At 38.1% G+C, this 19,500-nt stretch overlaps 1 protein-coding gene across 2 annotated transcripts in view; it reads left to right on the forward strand.

Moving 5' to 3' along the window:
* LOC137108794 (collagen alpha-1(XXVIII) chain-like) overlaps positions 1 to 19,500 on the forward strand; it is a 29,386-nt gene that overhangs the window by 1,600 nt on the left and 8,286 nt on the right. For both annotated transcript variants that reach the window (XM_067493835.1, XM_067493836.1), the window contains exons 3-24: positions 539 to 1,113; positions 2,559 to 2,579; positions 2,668 to 2,730; positions 7,129 to 7,182; positions 7,307 to 7,351; positions 7,518 to 7,544; positions 7,887 to 7,931; positions 8,264 to 8,308; positions 8,740 to 8,793; positions 10,300 to 10,368; positions 10,485 to 10,553; positions 12,029 to 12,097; positions 15,701 to 15,769; positions 16,852 to 16,920; positions 17,239 to 17,307; positions 17,660 to 17,728; positions 17,813 to 17,884; positions 17,982 to 18,050; positions 18,160 to 18,231; positions 18,375 to 18,443; positions 18,923 to 18,991; positions 19,394 to 19,462. In XM_067493835.1, coding sequence (XP_067349936.1) covers positions 539 to 1,113; positions 2,559 to 2,579; positions 2,668 to 2,730; positions 7,129 to 7,182; positions 7,307 to 7,351; positions 7,518 to 7,544; positions 7,887 to 7,931; positions 8,264 to 8,308; positions 8,740 to 8,793; positions 10,300 to 10,368; positions 10,485 to 10,553; positions 12,029 to 12,097; positions 15,701 to 15,769; positions 16,852 to 16,920; positions 17,239 to 17,307; positions 17,660 to 17,728; positions 17,813 to 17,884; positions 17,982 to 18,050; positions 18,160 to 18,231; positions 18,375 to 18,443; positions 18,923 to 18,991; positions 19,394 to 19,462 — 1,832 coding nt within the window. The remainder of the gene's footprint in view (positions 1 to 538; positions 1,114 to 2,558; positions 2,580 to 2,667; positions 2,731 to 7,128; positions 7,183 to 7,306; positions 7,352 to 7,517; positions 7,545 to 7,886; positions 7,932 to 8,263; positions 8,309 to 8,739; positions 8,794 to 10,299; positions 10,369 to 10,484; positions 10,554 to 12,028; positions 12,098 to 15,700; positions 15,770 to 16,851; positions 16,921 to 17,238; positions 17,308 to 17,659; positions 17,729 to 17,812; positions 17,885 to 17,981; positions 18,051 to 18,159; positions 18,232 to 18,374; positions 18,444 to 18,922; positions 18,992 to 19,393; positions 19,463 to 19,500) is intronic.

Consider the following 19,500-nt stretch of genomic DNA (forward strand, 5'->3'; position numbering starts at 1 on the left):
ACCTCTCAGGGTTCAGGCTTTAGTTGGGTCACTGAGAGACAGTTGACAGTTGAGTCCTGAACTCACTCCAGCATTGTCAAAATTTGGACCATGCTTTACTGGGTTAAAATTAGCCAGGTGATGAGGAGCATCTGTGTGAAAGTTAGAGATCAGACCAGAAAGTCTTTCCCCTCAAACTCCCAGAAACCTTTCAATTCAGTTTGAAAACTCTAAGTTGACTGTCTCATGCCTTTTTCACAAAGTGGTTTCCATGTCCCTACTCTGCTTTCATCACAATTCAAAAAAACATTTCTAAAACATTCTAAAAAACATGTTTTTGCTTAGTAATGTGCTACTGAGTGTAGACTGATGAGTGTAAAAAGGACATATGGAGAAGCAAAGTCAAGTAGACAATTTACAGTAAGTTCCAGACTATGTCTTACACTATAATATCAATGTACCATTTTTTCTGTCAACTCCTCATATCTGCATTCCAAGCAAAGTCAAACTATCCCTTTATTGTTATTTAAATAGGTTCGTCTTTCCTCTTTTTTCCCAGCGATCATTGATGAGGACTGCAGCTTGGAGTTAGCCTTTCTCATTGACAGCTCAGAGAGTGCCAAGGACAACCATGCCCAGGAAAAGCGCTTTGTCTTAGACACTGTAGACCGGCTGCAGGGCCTCCGGCTGCAAACCGGCCGTGGGCTCAGCTACCGCGCAGCCCTCCTTCAGTACAGCAGCAATGTCATCAAAGAGCAGACCTTCAAACAGTGGAGAGGAAAAGACAACTTCAAGGCCCAAATCGCTTCCCTCACCTACATTGGTCACGGCACCTACACCACCTATGCTATTACCAACCTCACACGCATCTACTTGGAAGAATCGGATCCCAGCAGCATCAAGGTCGCCATTCTGCTCTTTGATGGCATCTCACATCCCAGGAACCCAGACATATTTTCAGCTGTGGCTGATGCCAAGAACCAGGGCGTCCGTTTCTTCACCATAGGCATCACACCTGAAGCCAATGAGCCTACAAATATAGCACAGCTGCGGCTTATAGCTAGCTCCCCAGCCTCCCGCTACCTTCACAACCTGCAGGACAGAGGAATTGTGGAAAAAGTCATCAAGGAAATTGTAAGTAAAAATTACATTACTTGCATATGAGAATGCACACAAATTTTAGTTATGTCTTTACAGTGAACTTTTTTGATGCAAAATAGACACAAGCTTGATCTGCTTCCTCTTCCTCTCAAGACTATGTAAATCACTAGGGTAGATCACTAAATACATTTTGACTAATATGAGATTGGATGGAAATTGGTTATGTATGACTTTATTAGCACTTGCATTATGTAAAATGACATGTATGTTTGAGTTCTTCTTACCAAAGCTCAAACATTTATGACCTATGGAAGCTTAAAAAATTCATTATGCAAACAGAGGCAAGCCAAATTAATAAAATGTTGGCGTCTTTGACTTTAGTGTTGACTGTCCACTGCTTGGATTTTGTGGCTTTTTGAATCCCTGAATTACACCTGCTACCTGCTGCCATAGTAACTAATCAGCTGATATCACCTAAGTTCCAATCTGAATTTAGCAAGTTAAAAAAAGCAGTAAGAATTCACTTTGCATGTGTGTGTAAGGGAAAGTTGGCCTTAATTTCCAATTGTTTATCTTTTCTTCGGTGTCTGGGGTAACGTTCAGAAACTTACGACACATTTCCGCTATGATAATTAGAACATGTGCAGCACAGCAACATCCTCCACACAACTGGGCTGTTGGCTGTGACGTAAGCTCTACAATAAAACTCTTCATTTTGAAATCCGGTGCAGGAAAAACATGCATGTATGCTACAAAACTTAATTAGCTCCTTAAACATTACTTCAAAATCAGGTTTGCAGTTAACCAAGGTGGTACATTTTCAAAAACAAAAAGGGTAAACTGCACTAAGGCTTCCTACAACATGACAGGCTGCATTTTGCTGGCAAACTACAACCCAGCTGTATGTCATAAATATGGGCCCCAGTCCCGACCACAAAACTGTCTTTTCTTTAGTTACCGTATTTAACTGTATTGGTCCATGCTCTAAGAGGGGACAGATTTTCTGTGTTGTCTTCTGACACCCCTCCCCACTACAGAAATATGCTTACCTGGGCTATTTTACTGATTAGAGCATGTTTGTGTTGAGTTTCCCCTTTGCACAGTAAAAGTCATTGGCTTTGAAGAGAAAAGAACCCATAGGGCTGAAAATCAGAGCTCTGACAGGTAGTCAGATGGGTCTGGTACAACATAAGATGCAGAATATTTGTCTACTTACAGAATTATGGGAAGGAGGATTAAAGCTATCTCAAAAACCAACCCAGGCCAGCAGTGAATGGATTTAATAGGGAATTTCAGTGTTTAAGTGTCAGTGTTTGGAGTTTGAAATTAATGTTGTAGTGAGTCCAGAATAAACGTTTAGCTCATATTTTTAAATGGGTAAACATTAAAAGACTGTTGTCCCTGGTTCTAAAGTCGATATTAATTTCAACCATATGAGGTAACACTATCTTGACATTCTTTGCTTTCTTTTTTCACAGACAAGCCTGGCAGATGAAGGGGTAAGTCTCAAGATTGCAGGCTGTCCACACATATCTTGATATACGTCTTTGTGTGGCCCATCTCACTCCTTCCTCCCTGTGTTTGAAGTGTCCTCTGGCCCAGAGCAAGTGTATGTGTGAGAAGGGCGAGAGGGGACCCAGCGGCCCTGCTGTAAGTATTTAACCTATAGTATTTGGCTAGGAAGTGTTAAAAGTCCTTACTATTGAATGAATAAGTATCTTTAATAGATAATTCCAAAAAAGAAATTATGTAATTCTGTAATATATATGACATTAGTGAGCTACTGTAATAATTATATATATATATATATATATATATATATATATATATATATATATATATATATATATATATATATATATATATATATATATATATATATATATATATATATATATATATATATATATATATATATATATATATATAACAGTAGCTCACTAATGTCAGGTATTATAATTCTGATATTTGTTGTTGTGGAAAGGCTTAAGGCTGCCATAAAAATGTATTGAAATAAGGACTTTAAAGTCTGAATTGTGACTAAGCACACAGTTCAGAAGGCAGCATCTCCAATACTGTGGGGGTGCATTAAAGCACACAGCATGAGTAACTTGCACATCTGTGAAGCCTCATTAATGCTGAACAATATATACAGGTTTTGAAGCAACATATGCTGCTATCGAGACATCATCTTTTTCAGGGAAAGTCTTGCTTATCTCAGCAACACAATGTCAAACCACATTCTGCATGTATTACAGCCTGATTCTGCAGTAAGAAAGTCCAGACGCCGCCTGTACGTAGTCCAGACCTGTGACCTTTTGAAAACATTTGGCATATTATGAGAGCAAATATATGACAAAGGAGGCCCCAAACTGTTGAGCAGCTGAAATCATACATCAAGCATGAATGGGAAAAGAGTTCAAAGTAGTTTTGCTACATTTTATATCAGCTTGCCAGTATTGAATTAATTCATAATTGCAAAGTGATTCAAAGAATTACTTTGTAATTTTTTGCTATTTTCTGTAGAAGCAACAACAAAGAAAACTTTGAGAGATGGCTCCAGTGTAGCTTTTCCAACACTGCTGTTTGTGACGAGTGAAGAATGTCTTTTTGTTTTTTTTCATATAATTATTAATAAAGTATTTGTTTTATCTACTTCATATTAATTATTTGGGGATCCTATATCGGCCTTTCTCTAGTATGTAATAACATCAATTCTCACTTCATCTGTCAACTCTAATAGATAATTACTCCCAGACTGGCTCCATTTTTAAGCACTGTAGAGGAAAGCAGCTGACAAAGCTCCTGTTGATGCTACCATGCTACATAATTACATGGTTTTGGGGGGATTTTAGTAAATCCAGCGGTTTTTAAAAGCAACGTTTCCCTGCAGCAGTGAGGGTAAACCGAATGCCATACATTCCTCTAACAGTTTATGGAGAACAGGCCTAAACAGATATTTATATGGGAAATCAGTAGAATCATGTCTGTCAAAGAATCCACTTGATATTTCTGAGGACACGTTCAGAAGACAAATAGGTCCTGCATGACTTTCTTCATTTGCCAAAGCCTATGATATAAACTTTCCTATTTTTAACATGGAAAATGTCAGCCACAATTAGACAGAGTGGTTTTGCTTTGATGTATTTTCACACGATGAGAACAGAGTAATTACCTCAGTAAATGTTCTCAACAAAATCAGTTTCACATCGGGGCAGCAGGTGCATACTGATGGAAGCAGTGTGTGCAGACTGGGACATACAAAGTGGGACACACTTGAAAGATAAGCCATACTGTAATACACACAAGATACATGTTTAAAAATATACAAAGCCAGACAGTTTTTTGTTTTTTTTGTTCATTATCTCTCCCTTCTGACTCATTTCCTCCCAGACTCAGTGGCCTTCAGACATGTTGCATGACTTAAAGTATAGTTGCAAAAGATATTTGGACAGTTACATGTTTTGGTCTTCAAGAGCTTTGTAGTCGCTTTAGCTAAATGTGTAGGATCATTGGGCATGGTTTTCCATTATCTTTCTATTATTTGTCTATTCAGTGTTTTCTTAAATTTGCTCTAAGAAAAGTATGCGTCAAATTTGTAACATGTTCTTAAACTGCAAAAATAGTTAGTTCTTGTGTTCTTATAATGATGAATTCTATTTTTCTCTAAGGTGAAACGGCATTATAGTTGTTCCTATTTACTATATGTGAATGCACTGCTAGTGCTCATAAAAGGGTATGAGACTGCAGACTTTTAGACAGAAGATAAAAGGAAACATTGAGGAAGTAAAGAACAGCCACACAAAATCTAAACACGGTGGACCACCGGACTATAAACATTAGAAAAGTCGGTAATTCAGAATCAGTAATTCTGAAGCAATGGGCTGGAGGAAGCCAAGACATCACATGCTTTCATATTAAATAGTGTAAGGAGTGGATATAAAATAACACAGACGCAAACACACAAAAATCCAAGGAGTACTATTACTGATTTCAGGAACGCTGGATCTGGAGAACAGTTCACAACTGATAACTCTGTACAAACACGTTTTACATACGTAAATGTATATAAGCTCTTTAACCAAACTCAGGAGAAATGCTTGGCTCCTAGAGGACAAGCTTTCTCAGAGATATCTGAGCCGACCAAGTCTGCTGTCTGGTGCCACTAGTGGTCAGGACACACATCTTCATGTTGGGGTGGTGACTGAGGGAGAAGGAGTGCATCATGTCTCTTAGTATTAGTATTAGTGTAGTATTTAATTCAATTGTAAAAGACAAAACTGTGAAATTATTTAAAATATTAATGATAAGAATATGAATGCAATATAAATTCTATGACAATATAGAACTGTAGAATTGCTACCCATTAGTTTTAATACATTTGGCTGAACATAAACAATGCCCCTGTATACTGCTGACTTTATCCTCTTGCTTCTGCAATAAAATAGTTTTCAAATGCCAGTTCCATTGGCAGCCATATTGCACATGCCTGAGCCATGTCAGAACCATCATGTTTGACACATAAGGTCGTGCTTTGAGTCATGACGGGTTCCTTTTGTTCCTCCATCACACTTTCCTCTATCACTTCAATAGAGGTACATTTTTGTTTCATCAGTTCCATCAATCCATAAAACTTTGCTCATCTTGTTGGTTTAAATGAACATTATTTTGGTCGTTCTGTTGGTTATAAAGTTTTTTTCTGGAGCCTTACAAGGAAAATATGTTTGCATACGTCCTGCAGAAGGTTCTTCACTTGCTGTTCAGTTCTAAAGAAAATGTATTTAAAATTATTTCATTACTCTTTGAAAACACATGAGCTCATCAATCCATATACAGGTACATTTCTAATGTTCTTGTGCAAACCTATGCAAAAGTGAATCTAGAAAAAGCTTAATCTAAATGGCAATTCTTAGTCAACTCTGAGCTCGTTTGTGCACAAACCGGTGGTTAAACAACACAGAGCTACCTCATAAACAATGCCCAATTACCTTTGGACCATTGCAATTAAGGAATTACTGTATGTGTAGCACTGTATGGATCAGCAGTGACACTACAATTCATAGCTAGTGACCATGTTAAATTATCTTCTAGAGGAACAAACATTAAATATTTATTTTCTTTCCTAAATATAGCCCACTAATTAACACATCATACCTTGCTTGTTAAATCTAAACAAAGTAAAGGGTAAAACCAAGGTGTTGTAAAAATGTGCTAATAGAGCTGCGAAGTGGGAAGAAATATTTCAGCCACCCCCATTTCTAAGGTAAAAGTTTGGTTTCATTTTTCCACATATTTTCATTTATAGTTCGGAAATATGAAATTTGGAGCATTTATCTTGGACTCATGTGAGTGGAGGAGAGCTGGGCAGAGCAGAGAGGACTGGTTCGGTGTCTCAAGCATAGGATGCAAACTAGCTTTAAGAAAATCAATCAATCACTGAGTACATTTTTGATCTTTGAATTCCTGTACCATCTCTCAAATTATTTCTTAAATGTGCTACTGGCTTGATTTGCACTTTTTGACTTGTTTCTTCCCAATAGCACAACTGGTGAAAGCTCATGGTTGTTGTAGTATTCAGCCTTCTGCCAAAGTAGTGGACTGAACACACTTTTGGATATGTTCTCATAATCAATAGCATAATCAAAGATAGAAAATATTGTATATTTTCTACATTTTTGTACATACGCTCAGGTGAAGTCTGTTGAAGCTTGCTTTTTGTTTGAAGTTAGAATATACAGCCCAGTGTAGTCCATTGTACATTGTTGGTTTCTTAATGTCAGGTAGTGTAAAAACCTTAAATGATCTTGGATGTGAGTTGTAGAAATCAATGTTTTAAAAGGTGTTATTAAATTTTTCTAATAGATTTTCACAGCTTATCTCCTTCACACATATACAACAAACAGATTCAACTGATGTCATGTTTTTCCTTTTGGCTTTTTCAAAACCTAAGGCTATGCTGCTGCATACCTGTCATTCTAAAAACACTCCTGTTTTCAAGTCATTATACTTGTTTTCTGCCTAATTGGGCTTCTCTGATTTACCCTGCAGGGCAAGAAGGGTCGTCCTGGAGAGGATGGAAGCCCTGGCCTTAAAGGACAGAAGGTGCTGACAATACTAATATTTAAAACTGTTGATAACAACCAACCAGCAGTTAAAGACATTGGTGGTATGTTCAAACAAACTGTGTTGCTTTTCAACACAAAATTGAAATACCTCTTTCCTTTAGGGTGAAAGTGGGCTCAGTGGACTTGCAGGTCGGGAAGGAGCAGAGGTAAGTTGAGGTTTTTTAATCAAAACTAAAATTTATTTAAAATGAAGAAATGCTATATTTTTATAAAAATGTGTATTTTTCCATCTTCCACGTTGATCTGTGTTTGTAGTGTTTTGGTTCTTGCTTGTCCCGTCCTTATTTACCTACACTGCTTTTGTGCACACAGGGAAAACCAGGATACAAAGGAGAGAAGGTTTGGATTTTCTGGATTCTACTGACTCTCAATATTCACCTGTGGTTTATCAAAGTATAAGGTAGTAAGTGAGAGAACAGAAAGTGGAGAGTTATGTTTTCCAGACGTGACAGTGAGCTGTAAAAAAAGAGTGTGTGCACACACACATAAAAAAGCATTTTGTTCTATTTTATATAAACTATACATATATAAACTTATTTTTCCAAAATAAGCCAGTGGAAGCCTGAGCTCAGTGTCATAAAGTTTATATGGGAAAACCAAAGAATTTTAATATATGTCTGAAATTATGGAAAATTACACAATCCTCACCAACCTCACTAAACTGCTTTTATTCTCTTACAGGGGGAGAGAGGGGAGTGCGGCACACCTGGAATAAAGGGAGATAGAGTATGTTATCCTTTAATGTTTGTAACTTAAAATCATGTTCAACGATAAGTGTAGCTGCAGTTTTACTGCTATACATATATTTTGTGACTCAATCAAGGAAATCCTAAAGCCAGAACTCACTTATCAGTTTTTTATCCGAATGAACAAAAAATTACTGACATTTATAAAATGATATTATTACTGAATATTTTATAGTAATCACTGACAGAACCTCCATATCAGTTTAATCTATGTTTTTATTTTACATACTATCACTAAACCTAACTGAACCAGTATAGGACACTCTAGGATGTGATCACCATGGACTATAAATCTCAACAAATCTTTTGCAGGGTCTTGAAGGTACAATTGGCCCAAGAGGACATCGTGGACTTCAGGTAAAATGATACCACTCTTTTATGATTGAATCTAATTGCCCGCTTGCCCCACCCCCGAATATTATCTTGCTACACCTGTCAAGCTTTCTGTCATATTGGGAATTAAGCCTTTCAGAATTAAAAAACATGTCACCCAGTAGTAACTCATTTTTGGACAACAGTGGCCTACAGCCCAGACAAATAAGCTAATCAAGGGTGCAAACTGATGGACATGATGCATGTGACAATTGACTGTTAGCTTCAGTGTCTGTATAAGGATTGTTGAAAATTCAATTTAGAGAATGACTGAAACCACTCAGCATGTGGAGAAATCTGAGGGCCCACTGTTGTGGTCAAATGAGGTTTAGCAATCAATTGTGCCATTCGTATGTTAAAGACTTTATTCCTTTTTATTACCCAATGTAATAACAACACACTTATTCTCAATTTAGGGTGTACCTGGCCCACCTGGTGATCTTGGACCTGAAGGTCCAGTGGGTACAAAAGTAAGTACTCCTCGTGTTTGGTCATTGTAAATGTCTGCTTGGTATATTTTAACCAATATTCTGAAATCTGAGAGGTGTTTTGGTGCAAGAAAGAAGGACTTCAAAACCTGTTTCTCTTTCTTCTTTACGAATGTGCGTAAAGTCACCGTTCCCTTTTACTAGTCTGATCAAAGATGACCCGTTTCTCAAAACCAGATACATATTTAAAGGTTTTTAGCTGGATACATGAAGTCTGCTTTGAACTCTTTTTCATAGCTGTACAAAAAAAATTATCCATGTCAACAGATTAATCAGCACACAGATAATGAATAAACCCTGGTCTGGCGCCTGGCGCCTCGATTGGCAGAGGTGACAAATGAAATGTACTGCTGCTTGTTGAAGAATATAAAGTGGAAAACCATACTTGATGTAATAAAGGGTTGTCTCTGTTCCTGAGAATTTTTGTCAGTATAGCACTACACTCACGAAGTTGACATTTAGAACGTGTGTAGATTAAATCAATTTATCATGGGTATAAATAACATCACAAATGTCAAGTAGGCATCTGAACTGATCGCATGACCATACATTTAAACATTTACTTGTTATAATCCATCATCACTGAAAAATTGAAACCCTTCTGAAATACTAAATCTGTTATTACCTTGTCAGCCCATTTGTCTGTTCCTACTTTTAAAACCTGTTACCATGTTATAGCTGCTAATTCTGCCATGAACCCATACTCCCCACCAAGTGTTCCCTCCTTAATTATTTTGGAGGAATGTTCATGTTGATTGTCTGGCTGTCATCCTATATCACCTGTAAGGCAGCCTAATGTCTAGCTTTAAACATTGTCTTAACTTGCCTGAAAGGGCAAGTAAAGGAAAAAAAGGTACCGGTATGTACCTACCGGTGTTTTCACACCCTCTTCTTGCCTGTTGTGTGCCCTCCTGCTGCACACCATGACTGTTATTTACCACTTCTGACTGAATAATTGCATTCTATACCACCACAGTCTGGACGAAGGAATGAAGGAACCCTGAGCGTACATGTCTAAACCCCCTTTGAAAATAGCTTAATATCATCCAAAGGAAAAGTGGTTTGCAGAGGAGTAAGTGCTCAGCTCCTTTTAAGTAAAACTATCATTGCCACTATGTAAAAATACTGTGCTACAATGCCATTAGTAAGTGTTACTTAACAAGAAGTAAAAAAAGTACCAAAAATAAAAGTACACATTAGTATTTACACCAAATAATATATTATCCGATTATAATTATTGATATTAATTTTAATCTCTTTGCATTTGGCTAACTACTTATGAATTTCACAATGGGGGTTGATAAAGTCTTATTATACTGTATCATGTATTATTGATCTGAATCTAAACTGTAACTAAGAGGTACTGACATAAATGTAGTTGAGTAAAAGTATAATATTGGTCTCTGAGTAGCTCCACTGCTGTCCTCCCATGTCAAAATGCATCTGTTTTTGTACTTGCCCATGTCTGTCCCTTCCGGTCTTTTACAGGGGGAAAGGGGACTCATTGGGCCACCTGGAATCCAAGGGGAAACAGGGATTGGCCTTCCAGGACCCAAGGTGAAATCTATTTTCTATCTATTGTGCTATTGTTTTGGAAAATTAAGCCACAAAATTATTATCTACCTATGTCTCATTGTGTTTGTGCATTCCTCTTGCTCCTTCATACTCCATAGGGTGATGTTGGGTTCCAGGGGCAACCAGGTCCTCCTGGTCCTCCGGGAATTGGAGAGACAGGACCACCAGTGAGTAAGAAACGAGTAAACTGAGAATAGTGCCACAAATCCCAGGTGTTTATAATATATATGTTAGCATGTTTCATTTTTACAAAGAAAGAGCTCAGCAAATGAGTATCACCTTGATTGTTTCAGCACTGCAGATTTATTTGCACTGCAATAACTCGGGAGGCAACAGTCTCTGACAGGATGATTTAATCTGTTTTCCCCATGTTTTGGTAATTCTCCAGGTGCGTCTTCTGGGAGAATTGATGCCGATTGTTTGTGTTCCACCACAATGTTGTAGACGGTGCAAAACAGTTTATCTCCCTTTATATGCAAAACAAAAGTGAATCTTTGCAGGGTAGTAATTTCTTAAAACATCTCACCTCTCCTTGAAGTTTTGAGCGTCTTCTGCATAGCAGCTGCCAGTTCTGCTGAGGCATTCAGGGACAGTGAATAGAGGTCAAATTTGCAGGAATTATTGTGGTAATTTAACAGAATAGCTAGGTTGCATGGATTGGTTGAATTTGTGTGTCTCAAATTTCTGGGGGGTCTGTAAAATATTTCTAAATATTCTTTAAATATAAGCAATAATTATAGATGAAATCTGCAAAATTAAATACAAAAACTGAGATTGAACATCTGTGATACTGTCATGCAAACCTAGAAATAATAAGCAAGTTTAAGGACATAGAGACCGTGATTTTACACCAGTACAATTTGTAACATCATCAATAACACGTGCTTATTAAAAAAATGGTTTAGTCTGTATATCCATGGTCCCAAGTATTCATCTATCTCTTACTGGCACACATGGCAGAACGTGCACACTAAAGCCTGTTGGCAATGTGTTCTAATGGCACTTGACTCTACATTACAAAAACATAGAACTCCTTGAGATTTATCCAATAAAACACAACTCTTTAGAGTCTTGTTCAAGTAACTCAACCTGCAGCTGGAACTATCTTACCAGCATTAGAACTAAATGAAAGATTGTAATTCAAAGCAAAGAGGGCCTTTTTGACAGTCAAATTATGAGTGGATCCTGGTTTCTAATAGGGCAATGCATGGATCTGTAACATGGTTTGAGGAAACTGGATGGCTTTTATCCAAAGCAAGACAAAGAATGTGCAATAGTGGTCTCTTTAAAGTGGGTTATTATAGATACTCTGAGGCTTTGTGACATCATTTTTTTCCTGAGTAAGTTAAGCAAGAACTCAAATACAAGACAGAGTTTCTTGAGTGAAACAACAAAAAAAGGTTCAGTAACTGGCAGAACAGTGAGAAGGTGTATGAAGCCATGGCTCATCAGAAAAAGCCAAGTGAGTTTTAAGGGCTTTTAATTAAGAAACCAAAGAATGACAGCCCTACTGTGTGTGGATGCAGTTGCTAAGCTGTGATTGGAGAATCACAGGAAGGGTTTAAGAAACTGTGAATTATTGAAAAAGGTCAGTTTTTATATATACCTCTGTTGCTCATTTACATGGTTTTGTTTTACTCAGGGGCCCCAAGGGCCACAGGGAGTCCAAGGAGAGAGAGGACCGATTGGAGAAGGTCTTCCTGGACCAAAGGTGAGTTAGTACTCATGTCTTTCATGTCTCATGTGCCTCCTGGGGCTCATGGCACTGAAGCCAGTTGAAGGCTCTGAACCCCCTTCACCCCATTTTCACACATTCATCTTTACTTCACTTACCTACACTCAAAGACCCCGTCTGGACCCCAGATTTCAGGTTGTAACAGCAGGAAATTGACAATGGCTACAAGACATGATAACACATCAAAGAAGTTCCACAAATTCACACACGACGGCGCAGTATGGCTCTCATTACCTAATGCTATTATCTAGTCTATTGATCATTCTCACCAGAGGACACAAGGACATGTTAGTGCTCAGCAGAGGATGCAAAGAACATAAAGGAAATAGCCAGGGCACCTGAAGATAAGACAGAGTGACCCAGAGACATAGGAAAAAATGAGTCTGTTCCCATGTCTGTGTCTTGTCAGGGCACACAAGCACACATATTGTCTCCATCAGATGAAAGTGCAACCGGAGGTGCAGTTTCCACTGTACATCTTCTTCGTTTGCTTCTCAAGCTCGTTTTTGAAATATGACAGACCTTACATTTTTTATAGGGGAAAAAACATGTCACCCAGTGCAGTGGTGTGTTTCACTGACGTGGTTTTAATAAAATAACACTTAAGCTCATTAACACAGGTGAACACACTAAGCCAGACTCTCGACTCTGAGATAGTTGATGCAGTTGCAGTCTATTGTTGTTTTTCCTGATCATTATTCGTTGTATGTTAATTTTGCTTCAATACTTTCAAAGATTTACCCCAAAACCATATCAGCTCCACGAGGGAATGGCACTTATAAACTCTTTATCAGTGCATTTGCTAACGTTATAATTATTAGTGAAAATGTCGCTTTAGAAAATTGTGACTGCTTCTTTTTAAGATCGCAGGTGTACAAAAGTGATTTGATGAATGTAGACAGTTTAAAAAAACTTTATTAAGGTGGTAGAATATTTTTATGACTAATATAATACATTTTTTTTGGCATTGTCAAAAGTAGCTATAACTCAGGTGGAACTCCTTCTTTTTCTACATTTCCCAGTCCTTTATCCAATTTATCATTTGTCGACTTCCCTCTGAGATGGTAGCATCTAGTTTCCAGCCCTTAGCGGGAGGAGGTGTATCTCTCTGTTAGAGACTGGCCTCGGGGGTGCTCGTTTTTTCCTTGACAGGAGATTTGACTGCGGACTCACAGATGGTGCTTTTGTTCCAAAGCAGCGTTCTTCACGCGACGAGTCTTGACAAGCTCCAGATTCACAGAAGCTTACCCTCTTTTCCACATCATTAAAAGTTCGGCCTCAGTGCAGAACTGAGGGACCACAGACTTGGAACAATAAAGCTATTCTTTATAAAGCTGACATGCAAATGCTACATTACTATGCTTATCAATGTAGTTCTATGTCAGACACTGTATGCTGTTGTCCTTGGCTGACCGTGGCCAAGAGGGAATATTTTTCAAGGGAAATGAGACTTCACTGCAGAGTCACACATTATGCTGCACTATTTTCATCGTAGCCACTGTCAGCTTGGATGGCTGGTCTAATCCCTCACTGTATTACTATTCCAGCCTTTTCTCTTTTTTTCTACAGTATATCCCCTCTAGGCACACAAAATACTCAGCTTTGATACATATTTATGTCCAATATGTGTTTTTTCGCTGATAAAACAGTCATGAAACTACAAGTAGGGATGAAAAACACATCTACTCTTTCCCAATCAGTATGCAAAAATGGATATCCCTCAGGCTTTTGGCACCACTCAGGACCACTACTGGCCCAGTTACACACACAGAGTTCCTAACCTACCTAACTTTAGAACGAAATAACACATTATTCATCTTAAAAAACAAGCTGAATTCATGGGTGTAAAAAAAATGTTTTGTTTGCTAATTCTACACATTCAGCTTATGGATGTTGATGTTAGAAAATGTCACTGATTTGATGCCACTCTGTTTTCACATTTAATATTAATGCTTATATAGTTACATAGTTTTACTTTTAAAAAGATTGAGTTGATTCTAACTGTCTCAGTTGGGTTTTGGAGACACACTGAACAGGCAGGAAAACATAATCGTTTTCCACTTCAGTCAGCATAGAAACATGGTATCTGAAGCAGTAAGCAGACCTCATTCTAACAACAGAACCTTGTAGTTTCCAAAGTCAGAACAGAGGTGGGGGGGATTTAAATCAGCTGTTTGAGACTGACCAATAAATAGACTGGCCATTATTAAACACAGTTACTACACATTCAGAAACTATGCAGACTTTACTGAGTTGAAGAATAGGTTCACAGTTTTTCAAGTTTTCAATGCAATTGTGCCCATATGAGCACTGAAATGGGTTTTACTTAATATAATCATTCCTCCTGTGCTCGATGCTTCTTATTTAAGTGATAGGGGCCAAAATCCACACCCCTCCATTTGTTTAAAAATACATCAAAAAGTTTTTTGTAGAAAACATATGGCTTCAAGCTTTATATTACCTATTACCACAGTTGCAGGCTTTTTTGTATATTATTCCCTCAGTTTTGTTTCTTTCCCTTAAAACAATTCAACAGGGAAACTCAGAGGCTGTTAAAAAGTCTTGCTGAAGCCACATTTTATTAGATACACATTTAAATAGTAAATGCTCTGCATATATAGCATTTTACAACATTGCTCTGCATTCACCCTTTCGTACACACACACGGCTGCCATTCAAGGTGCTTGTCTGACCCATTGCACAGGGGACCTTTCTTCTCAGAATCCCTCTATGGTTGGCATTTCCAGGGTGTAATCCCAAGTCTAATTTTAACACAAACCATTAAAAGCCTTTTCAGATACATTTTGCACTTTTACTTTTCTTATAAGACTATTCATTTATTCGTTTATCTTTCACCGCTCACTGATGACATCCCAGCATAAATAAAATTGTTAAAAAAACACACTTCTGTGACAGCATGCAAATCCCTTTGGAAGGAATGACATTGGAAGGAATACAGGTTCCCACATCTTAAAAGTTCACTATTCATCATTTCTCAATGGAAGCTGTGACTGCAGCTCCACTCACAACATAAGTTGGTGTCATTTACTACCATAGAAAGAAATCACCTTAGTTTTCTTATGCAATTTGCTATAACTGGGCTATTAGGCTTGTTTCCCCATTTGAAAAGTCAAACTCGCAGAACATTCACACATATCTTACATTTCAGAGAGGTAAAAGTCAATTATCTAACAGTAAGTTAACAACAGGACAAAGCTTTTTGGAAATACGGGTCACTTAAACCTACAAGTTTAAATTGTATGGGTGTCTGCGGTGTCCGTCTGAATAATTACGTACTTGGTTCCAAATACTGTCAAAAACAGTAAAATGTCTCTGCTTGATTAGTCTCTACAAAACATTAGAATCCACCAACTTCAGCTACAGCTTTTACGGTCTATGTGTTTGGTACTGGGTGAATCATATTGATATCAGATGTGAGAATAGTGAGAATAAAATGTGCTATTTCCAAGAGACATATTCACTGCTCACTACATCCTGCAAAGTTCTTACATTATTTTTCATATATTAACTGCTATTTCAAGAGACAAAATGTAATAACTTGCCCGTCTGTCTTCACAGGGAGAGCGAGGCTTTGAGGGGCCGCGGGGGCCCAGAGGACAGCTCGGCGTTGGAATCAAAGGAGACAAGGTAAAGTACAGAAAGGTTGTAAATAAGACACCTGGCTAAAAAAACTTTGTACAGCTGTGAAACCAGAGTTCTGATGCGAAAAAGGCCAAGAGTTGGCAGAGTCACTATTGAATGCATTCAGCATGGTGTCATATAAGAGGTCACAGTCTGCAAGTGATGAATCGAAGTAAAAGCTTGGATGGTGTAGGAGGAGTGAGGCTTCGTGGTTTGAGCTGATGAATGTAGAAAAGGTAGCTCTGCACTGGCAAAGTCAAACGAGGGCATGAAGATATAATTCTTACTTTCAGGATGTTTTAGCTCAGAGATGTCTACAAGGACACAGCCAGGAAAATTTACTTATTAACACTATTTATTATGTATCACTGTAATATGTCACTAACATACCATAAGGGTGGTGACATTGTTTTACCCATAAAATAATAAAAACAAAGATTTTTACATCCATTCAATGCACCAAACAATACATTTTATGACTAAGTCAGAAGGAAATGCACAAGATCTTGGCAAAGAATCGTTTACAGTTGGTAGCTTTCCACATGCTATAACTGTAATTTTTTCCAAGTTGGCAAAGGAATGTGATGCACTGTCTTACTATCAGCAATTACACGTTGTTATCACTATTAAAGGGTGTCTGCACTACTATTACATTGCTACCTATGGTTCTACTTTGAGGGCTACATGCATATTAATGGTATCACATTTCCCTCTTCCTTCCAAGTATTAAAAAACCCATGTTGTTTTAGGTGAAAAATTACTCTGGATGACATCATCTGGAGGAGTTTTATAGTTATAGTTCAGGTGACGTCATCTGGTTACTCATATTGTGAAGATTGTACTCTTGTTTAGCTGCTCCTTCAGAACTTCACATACTTTACATCTTTACACTTTTCTACAGTTCTTTAGATACTCCTTCAGATGACATTATCTGAAAACAAAAACCCCTTCAGATGATGTCATCCAGAAGAGGTTTGTGTTTTATTAAAACCTCTTATATTTTATTAATTACATGAAAGGTCAGAATTATGCAATGCTTTTTGCAAATCTGTGATTATGTCATTTAACCTTGACTCCTTAACGTTTAGGGAGATTTTGGACCTCCAGGTCTTCCAGGGCCCCTTGGCCTCCCAGGAGTAGGTATACAAGGCACGAAGGCAAGTAATACATTTATAAGATGATACTGTGGATTAAACTGAATTTTATAATTTATGATGCGTTTACTTTTCATCTTGCACCATCATCAGGACAAAAGTGTAAATGTTTTGACACTGGCTAAAATCTGCAATACTGTCATTTTCATGTCTCCTCAGCTGGAATTTTTGTTAAATGCTAATTAGCCAATGTGTCACATAGAAACAACGCTCTGAATATTCAGCTACTAAAAGAATGTGTAATTCCAACCAATTTTTATTTAATATCGATTTTTAATAAATGGCCTCTCATTTTGTAACTCCATCTATTTATCTTTTTAGGGCATAGAAGGACCCAGGGGGCCACCAGGGAGCAGGGGCCCACCGGGAGAGGGCTTGCCTGGACCCAAGGTTTGCACATACCCTCACTGTGTATGATGTGCTACAAAACTAGTGTTAGAAGGTCAAGAATAAGTTAAATGGTAAATGGTCTGCTTATATAGTGCTTAAACCCAAAGTGTTTTACAATGTTGCTTCACATTCACCAATTCACACAAACACTCACACTCATACAAAGAGGACACCAGCTGGCAAGCAAGGTGCTTGGTTATTCTACCAGGTGCAACTTGGAGTTTAGTGTTTCATCCAAGAAAACTTTGACATGTAGCCAGGAGGGTACAGGTGTCAAACTACTGACCCTATGGTTCTTGGACAACTGCTGATATTTGGCATGGAGTTGAGATTGCCTTGTTGTCTCATGCAGGGAGACCAAGGGTTGCCGGGCGAGATTGGTGCCCCAGGAGAAAGAGGGGCCGGAGACCCTGGATCTAAAGTAAAAACCCACACTACTGGCAGTCATCTATACTTTTTACAATGATTACATTTTCGATTTACAAATCAATGAATCTGTCCCCAGGGTGAGCCAGGATCACCAGGTATCTCTGGCTTGCCAGGGCTGCCAGGAGAGGATGGAGCCCCTGGCCAGAAGGTAAATAAGGACTAACTCCCATACCATAGTCTCAACGACTGTTTTCTCCAATATCACACCTATAAAAAATTAAATATCTGTGGTTCTTTTTTTTAAGGGTGAACCAGGAGCTGTAGGCCTAAGGGGTCTAGAGGGGGCACATGGAATTGGCACTCAGGGAGAAAAGGTAAAAAAAAAAATATTGTCCACTCCTTTTTTTCCATGTCTACAGTGTATTTAATAAATAACATCACAGTTTTCATGTTAGCAACTATATTCCCAATTTGGTCTTAAAGGGTGACCAAGGCCCAAGAGGAATAAGAGGTCTGACTGGTCCACCCGGTATTGCTGGACCCTCGGGGCCAAAGGTGAGAAGTTCTTAAGCCACCATTAGTTATTTTGTTATTCAGTATTTGTTAAATTAAGACCATATCTGTGGCCTTCTGAAAGGTTTTAAATGGTGATGAAAGATCAGTTAATCATTTCGACTGTTTGGATTTGTTCTCATCAGGGAGAACCAGGGACACAAGGAAGAGTGGGTCCTCCAGGTCCACCAGGTCGATTCATTGAGGGACCCAAGGTAACTACTCTTAGTTCTTCTGCAGTGTCACTAAGAAGCTATAGAGGGCTGTTGTGTTCCATGCTGATTTTTATAAAATAAGTGTTAATGATTTTGATTTTTCCCAGTGTTGTTAAAAATCATCCTTTTTGTGTCAGCTGATACACTCCTGACTTAGGATTCATTATCTCATTGCACTGCCATCAATTCTCTTTTGTTTTACTGTCATCAGTTGTAGAACAGGTATGCAGACAATAAAGAATTTTTAAGAGTAACTTAACACAAACCTGAAAAGCAGGATGTTACTAATCTCTTTTCACCTCTGTACACAGAGGTGAAAACAAATGGACACACTCAGGTGATGATCACTGTGGAAAGACCTATACAGTGAATTAAGCCCTAACAAAAGTTTTTTAGGATACATGATATTTTGTAATCCAATCACAAATACCACCAGTGAGTATGAATACTGTGTTTACGAAGTTTTAAATTTGTCTTAGGGTGATCCTGGCCCAAATGGTCCTCCTGGTCTAACTGGAGAGACTGGCTACGGACTTCCTGGTCCAAAGGTGACACTCACTATGAACTCCTCTTTTGTTTTATTACTTTTGTGTAAAGCTGAAGAAATGTAATGAAGACCACTTCCCAGGACTAAGAATAAGCACGGATGTAAAAAATTGGATGGAAAACACTGAGCAAATCATTGTTATCCTGTGGTTGTGCCAACATTTGTTTAAAATTAAATACAGTGATTGCATTTCAACTAATAAAATGCTAGCACATGTTTTGCAACCGACCTACACTTGTTTTGATGTATTTTACAATTCCTAAAGTACAGAAGCATGCACTGAACCACATGTGTCCACTGACATCCCTATTCCACTTGAGTTTCCTTTGAAAATCTATCTGTATATCACTGAGGTTCCTTTACTTAAATGAATTATTGATGTATATGTATCTGTGTGCTGTAGGGTGACCGCGGAGATCCCGGACCTGCAGGTCCATTTGGTCCCAAAGGAGATGGCTATCCCGGCCCTATGGCGAGGAATTCATTCAGTCACTGACATACTCATAAATC

This window comes from Channa argus, chromosome 23 (genome assembly GCF_033026475.1).
Source record: "Channa argus isolate prfri chromosome 23, Channa argus male v1.0, whole genome shotgun sequence".
Classification (NCBI taxonomy): domain Eukaryota; kingdom Metazoa; phylum Chordata; class Actinopteri; order Anabantiformes; family Channidae; genus Channa; species Channa argus.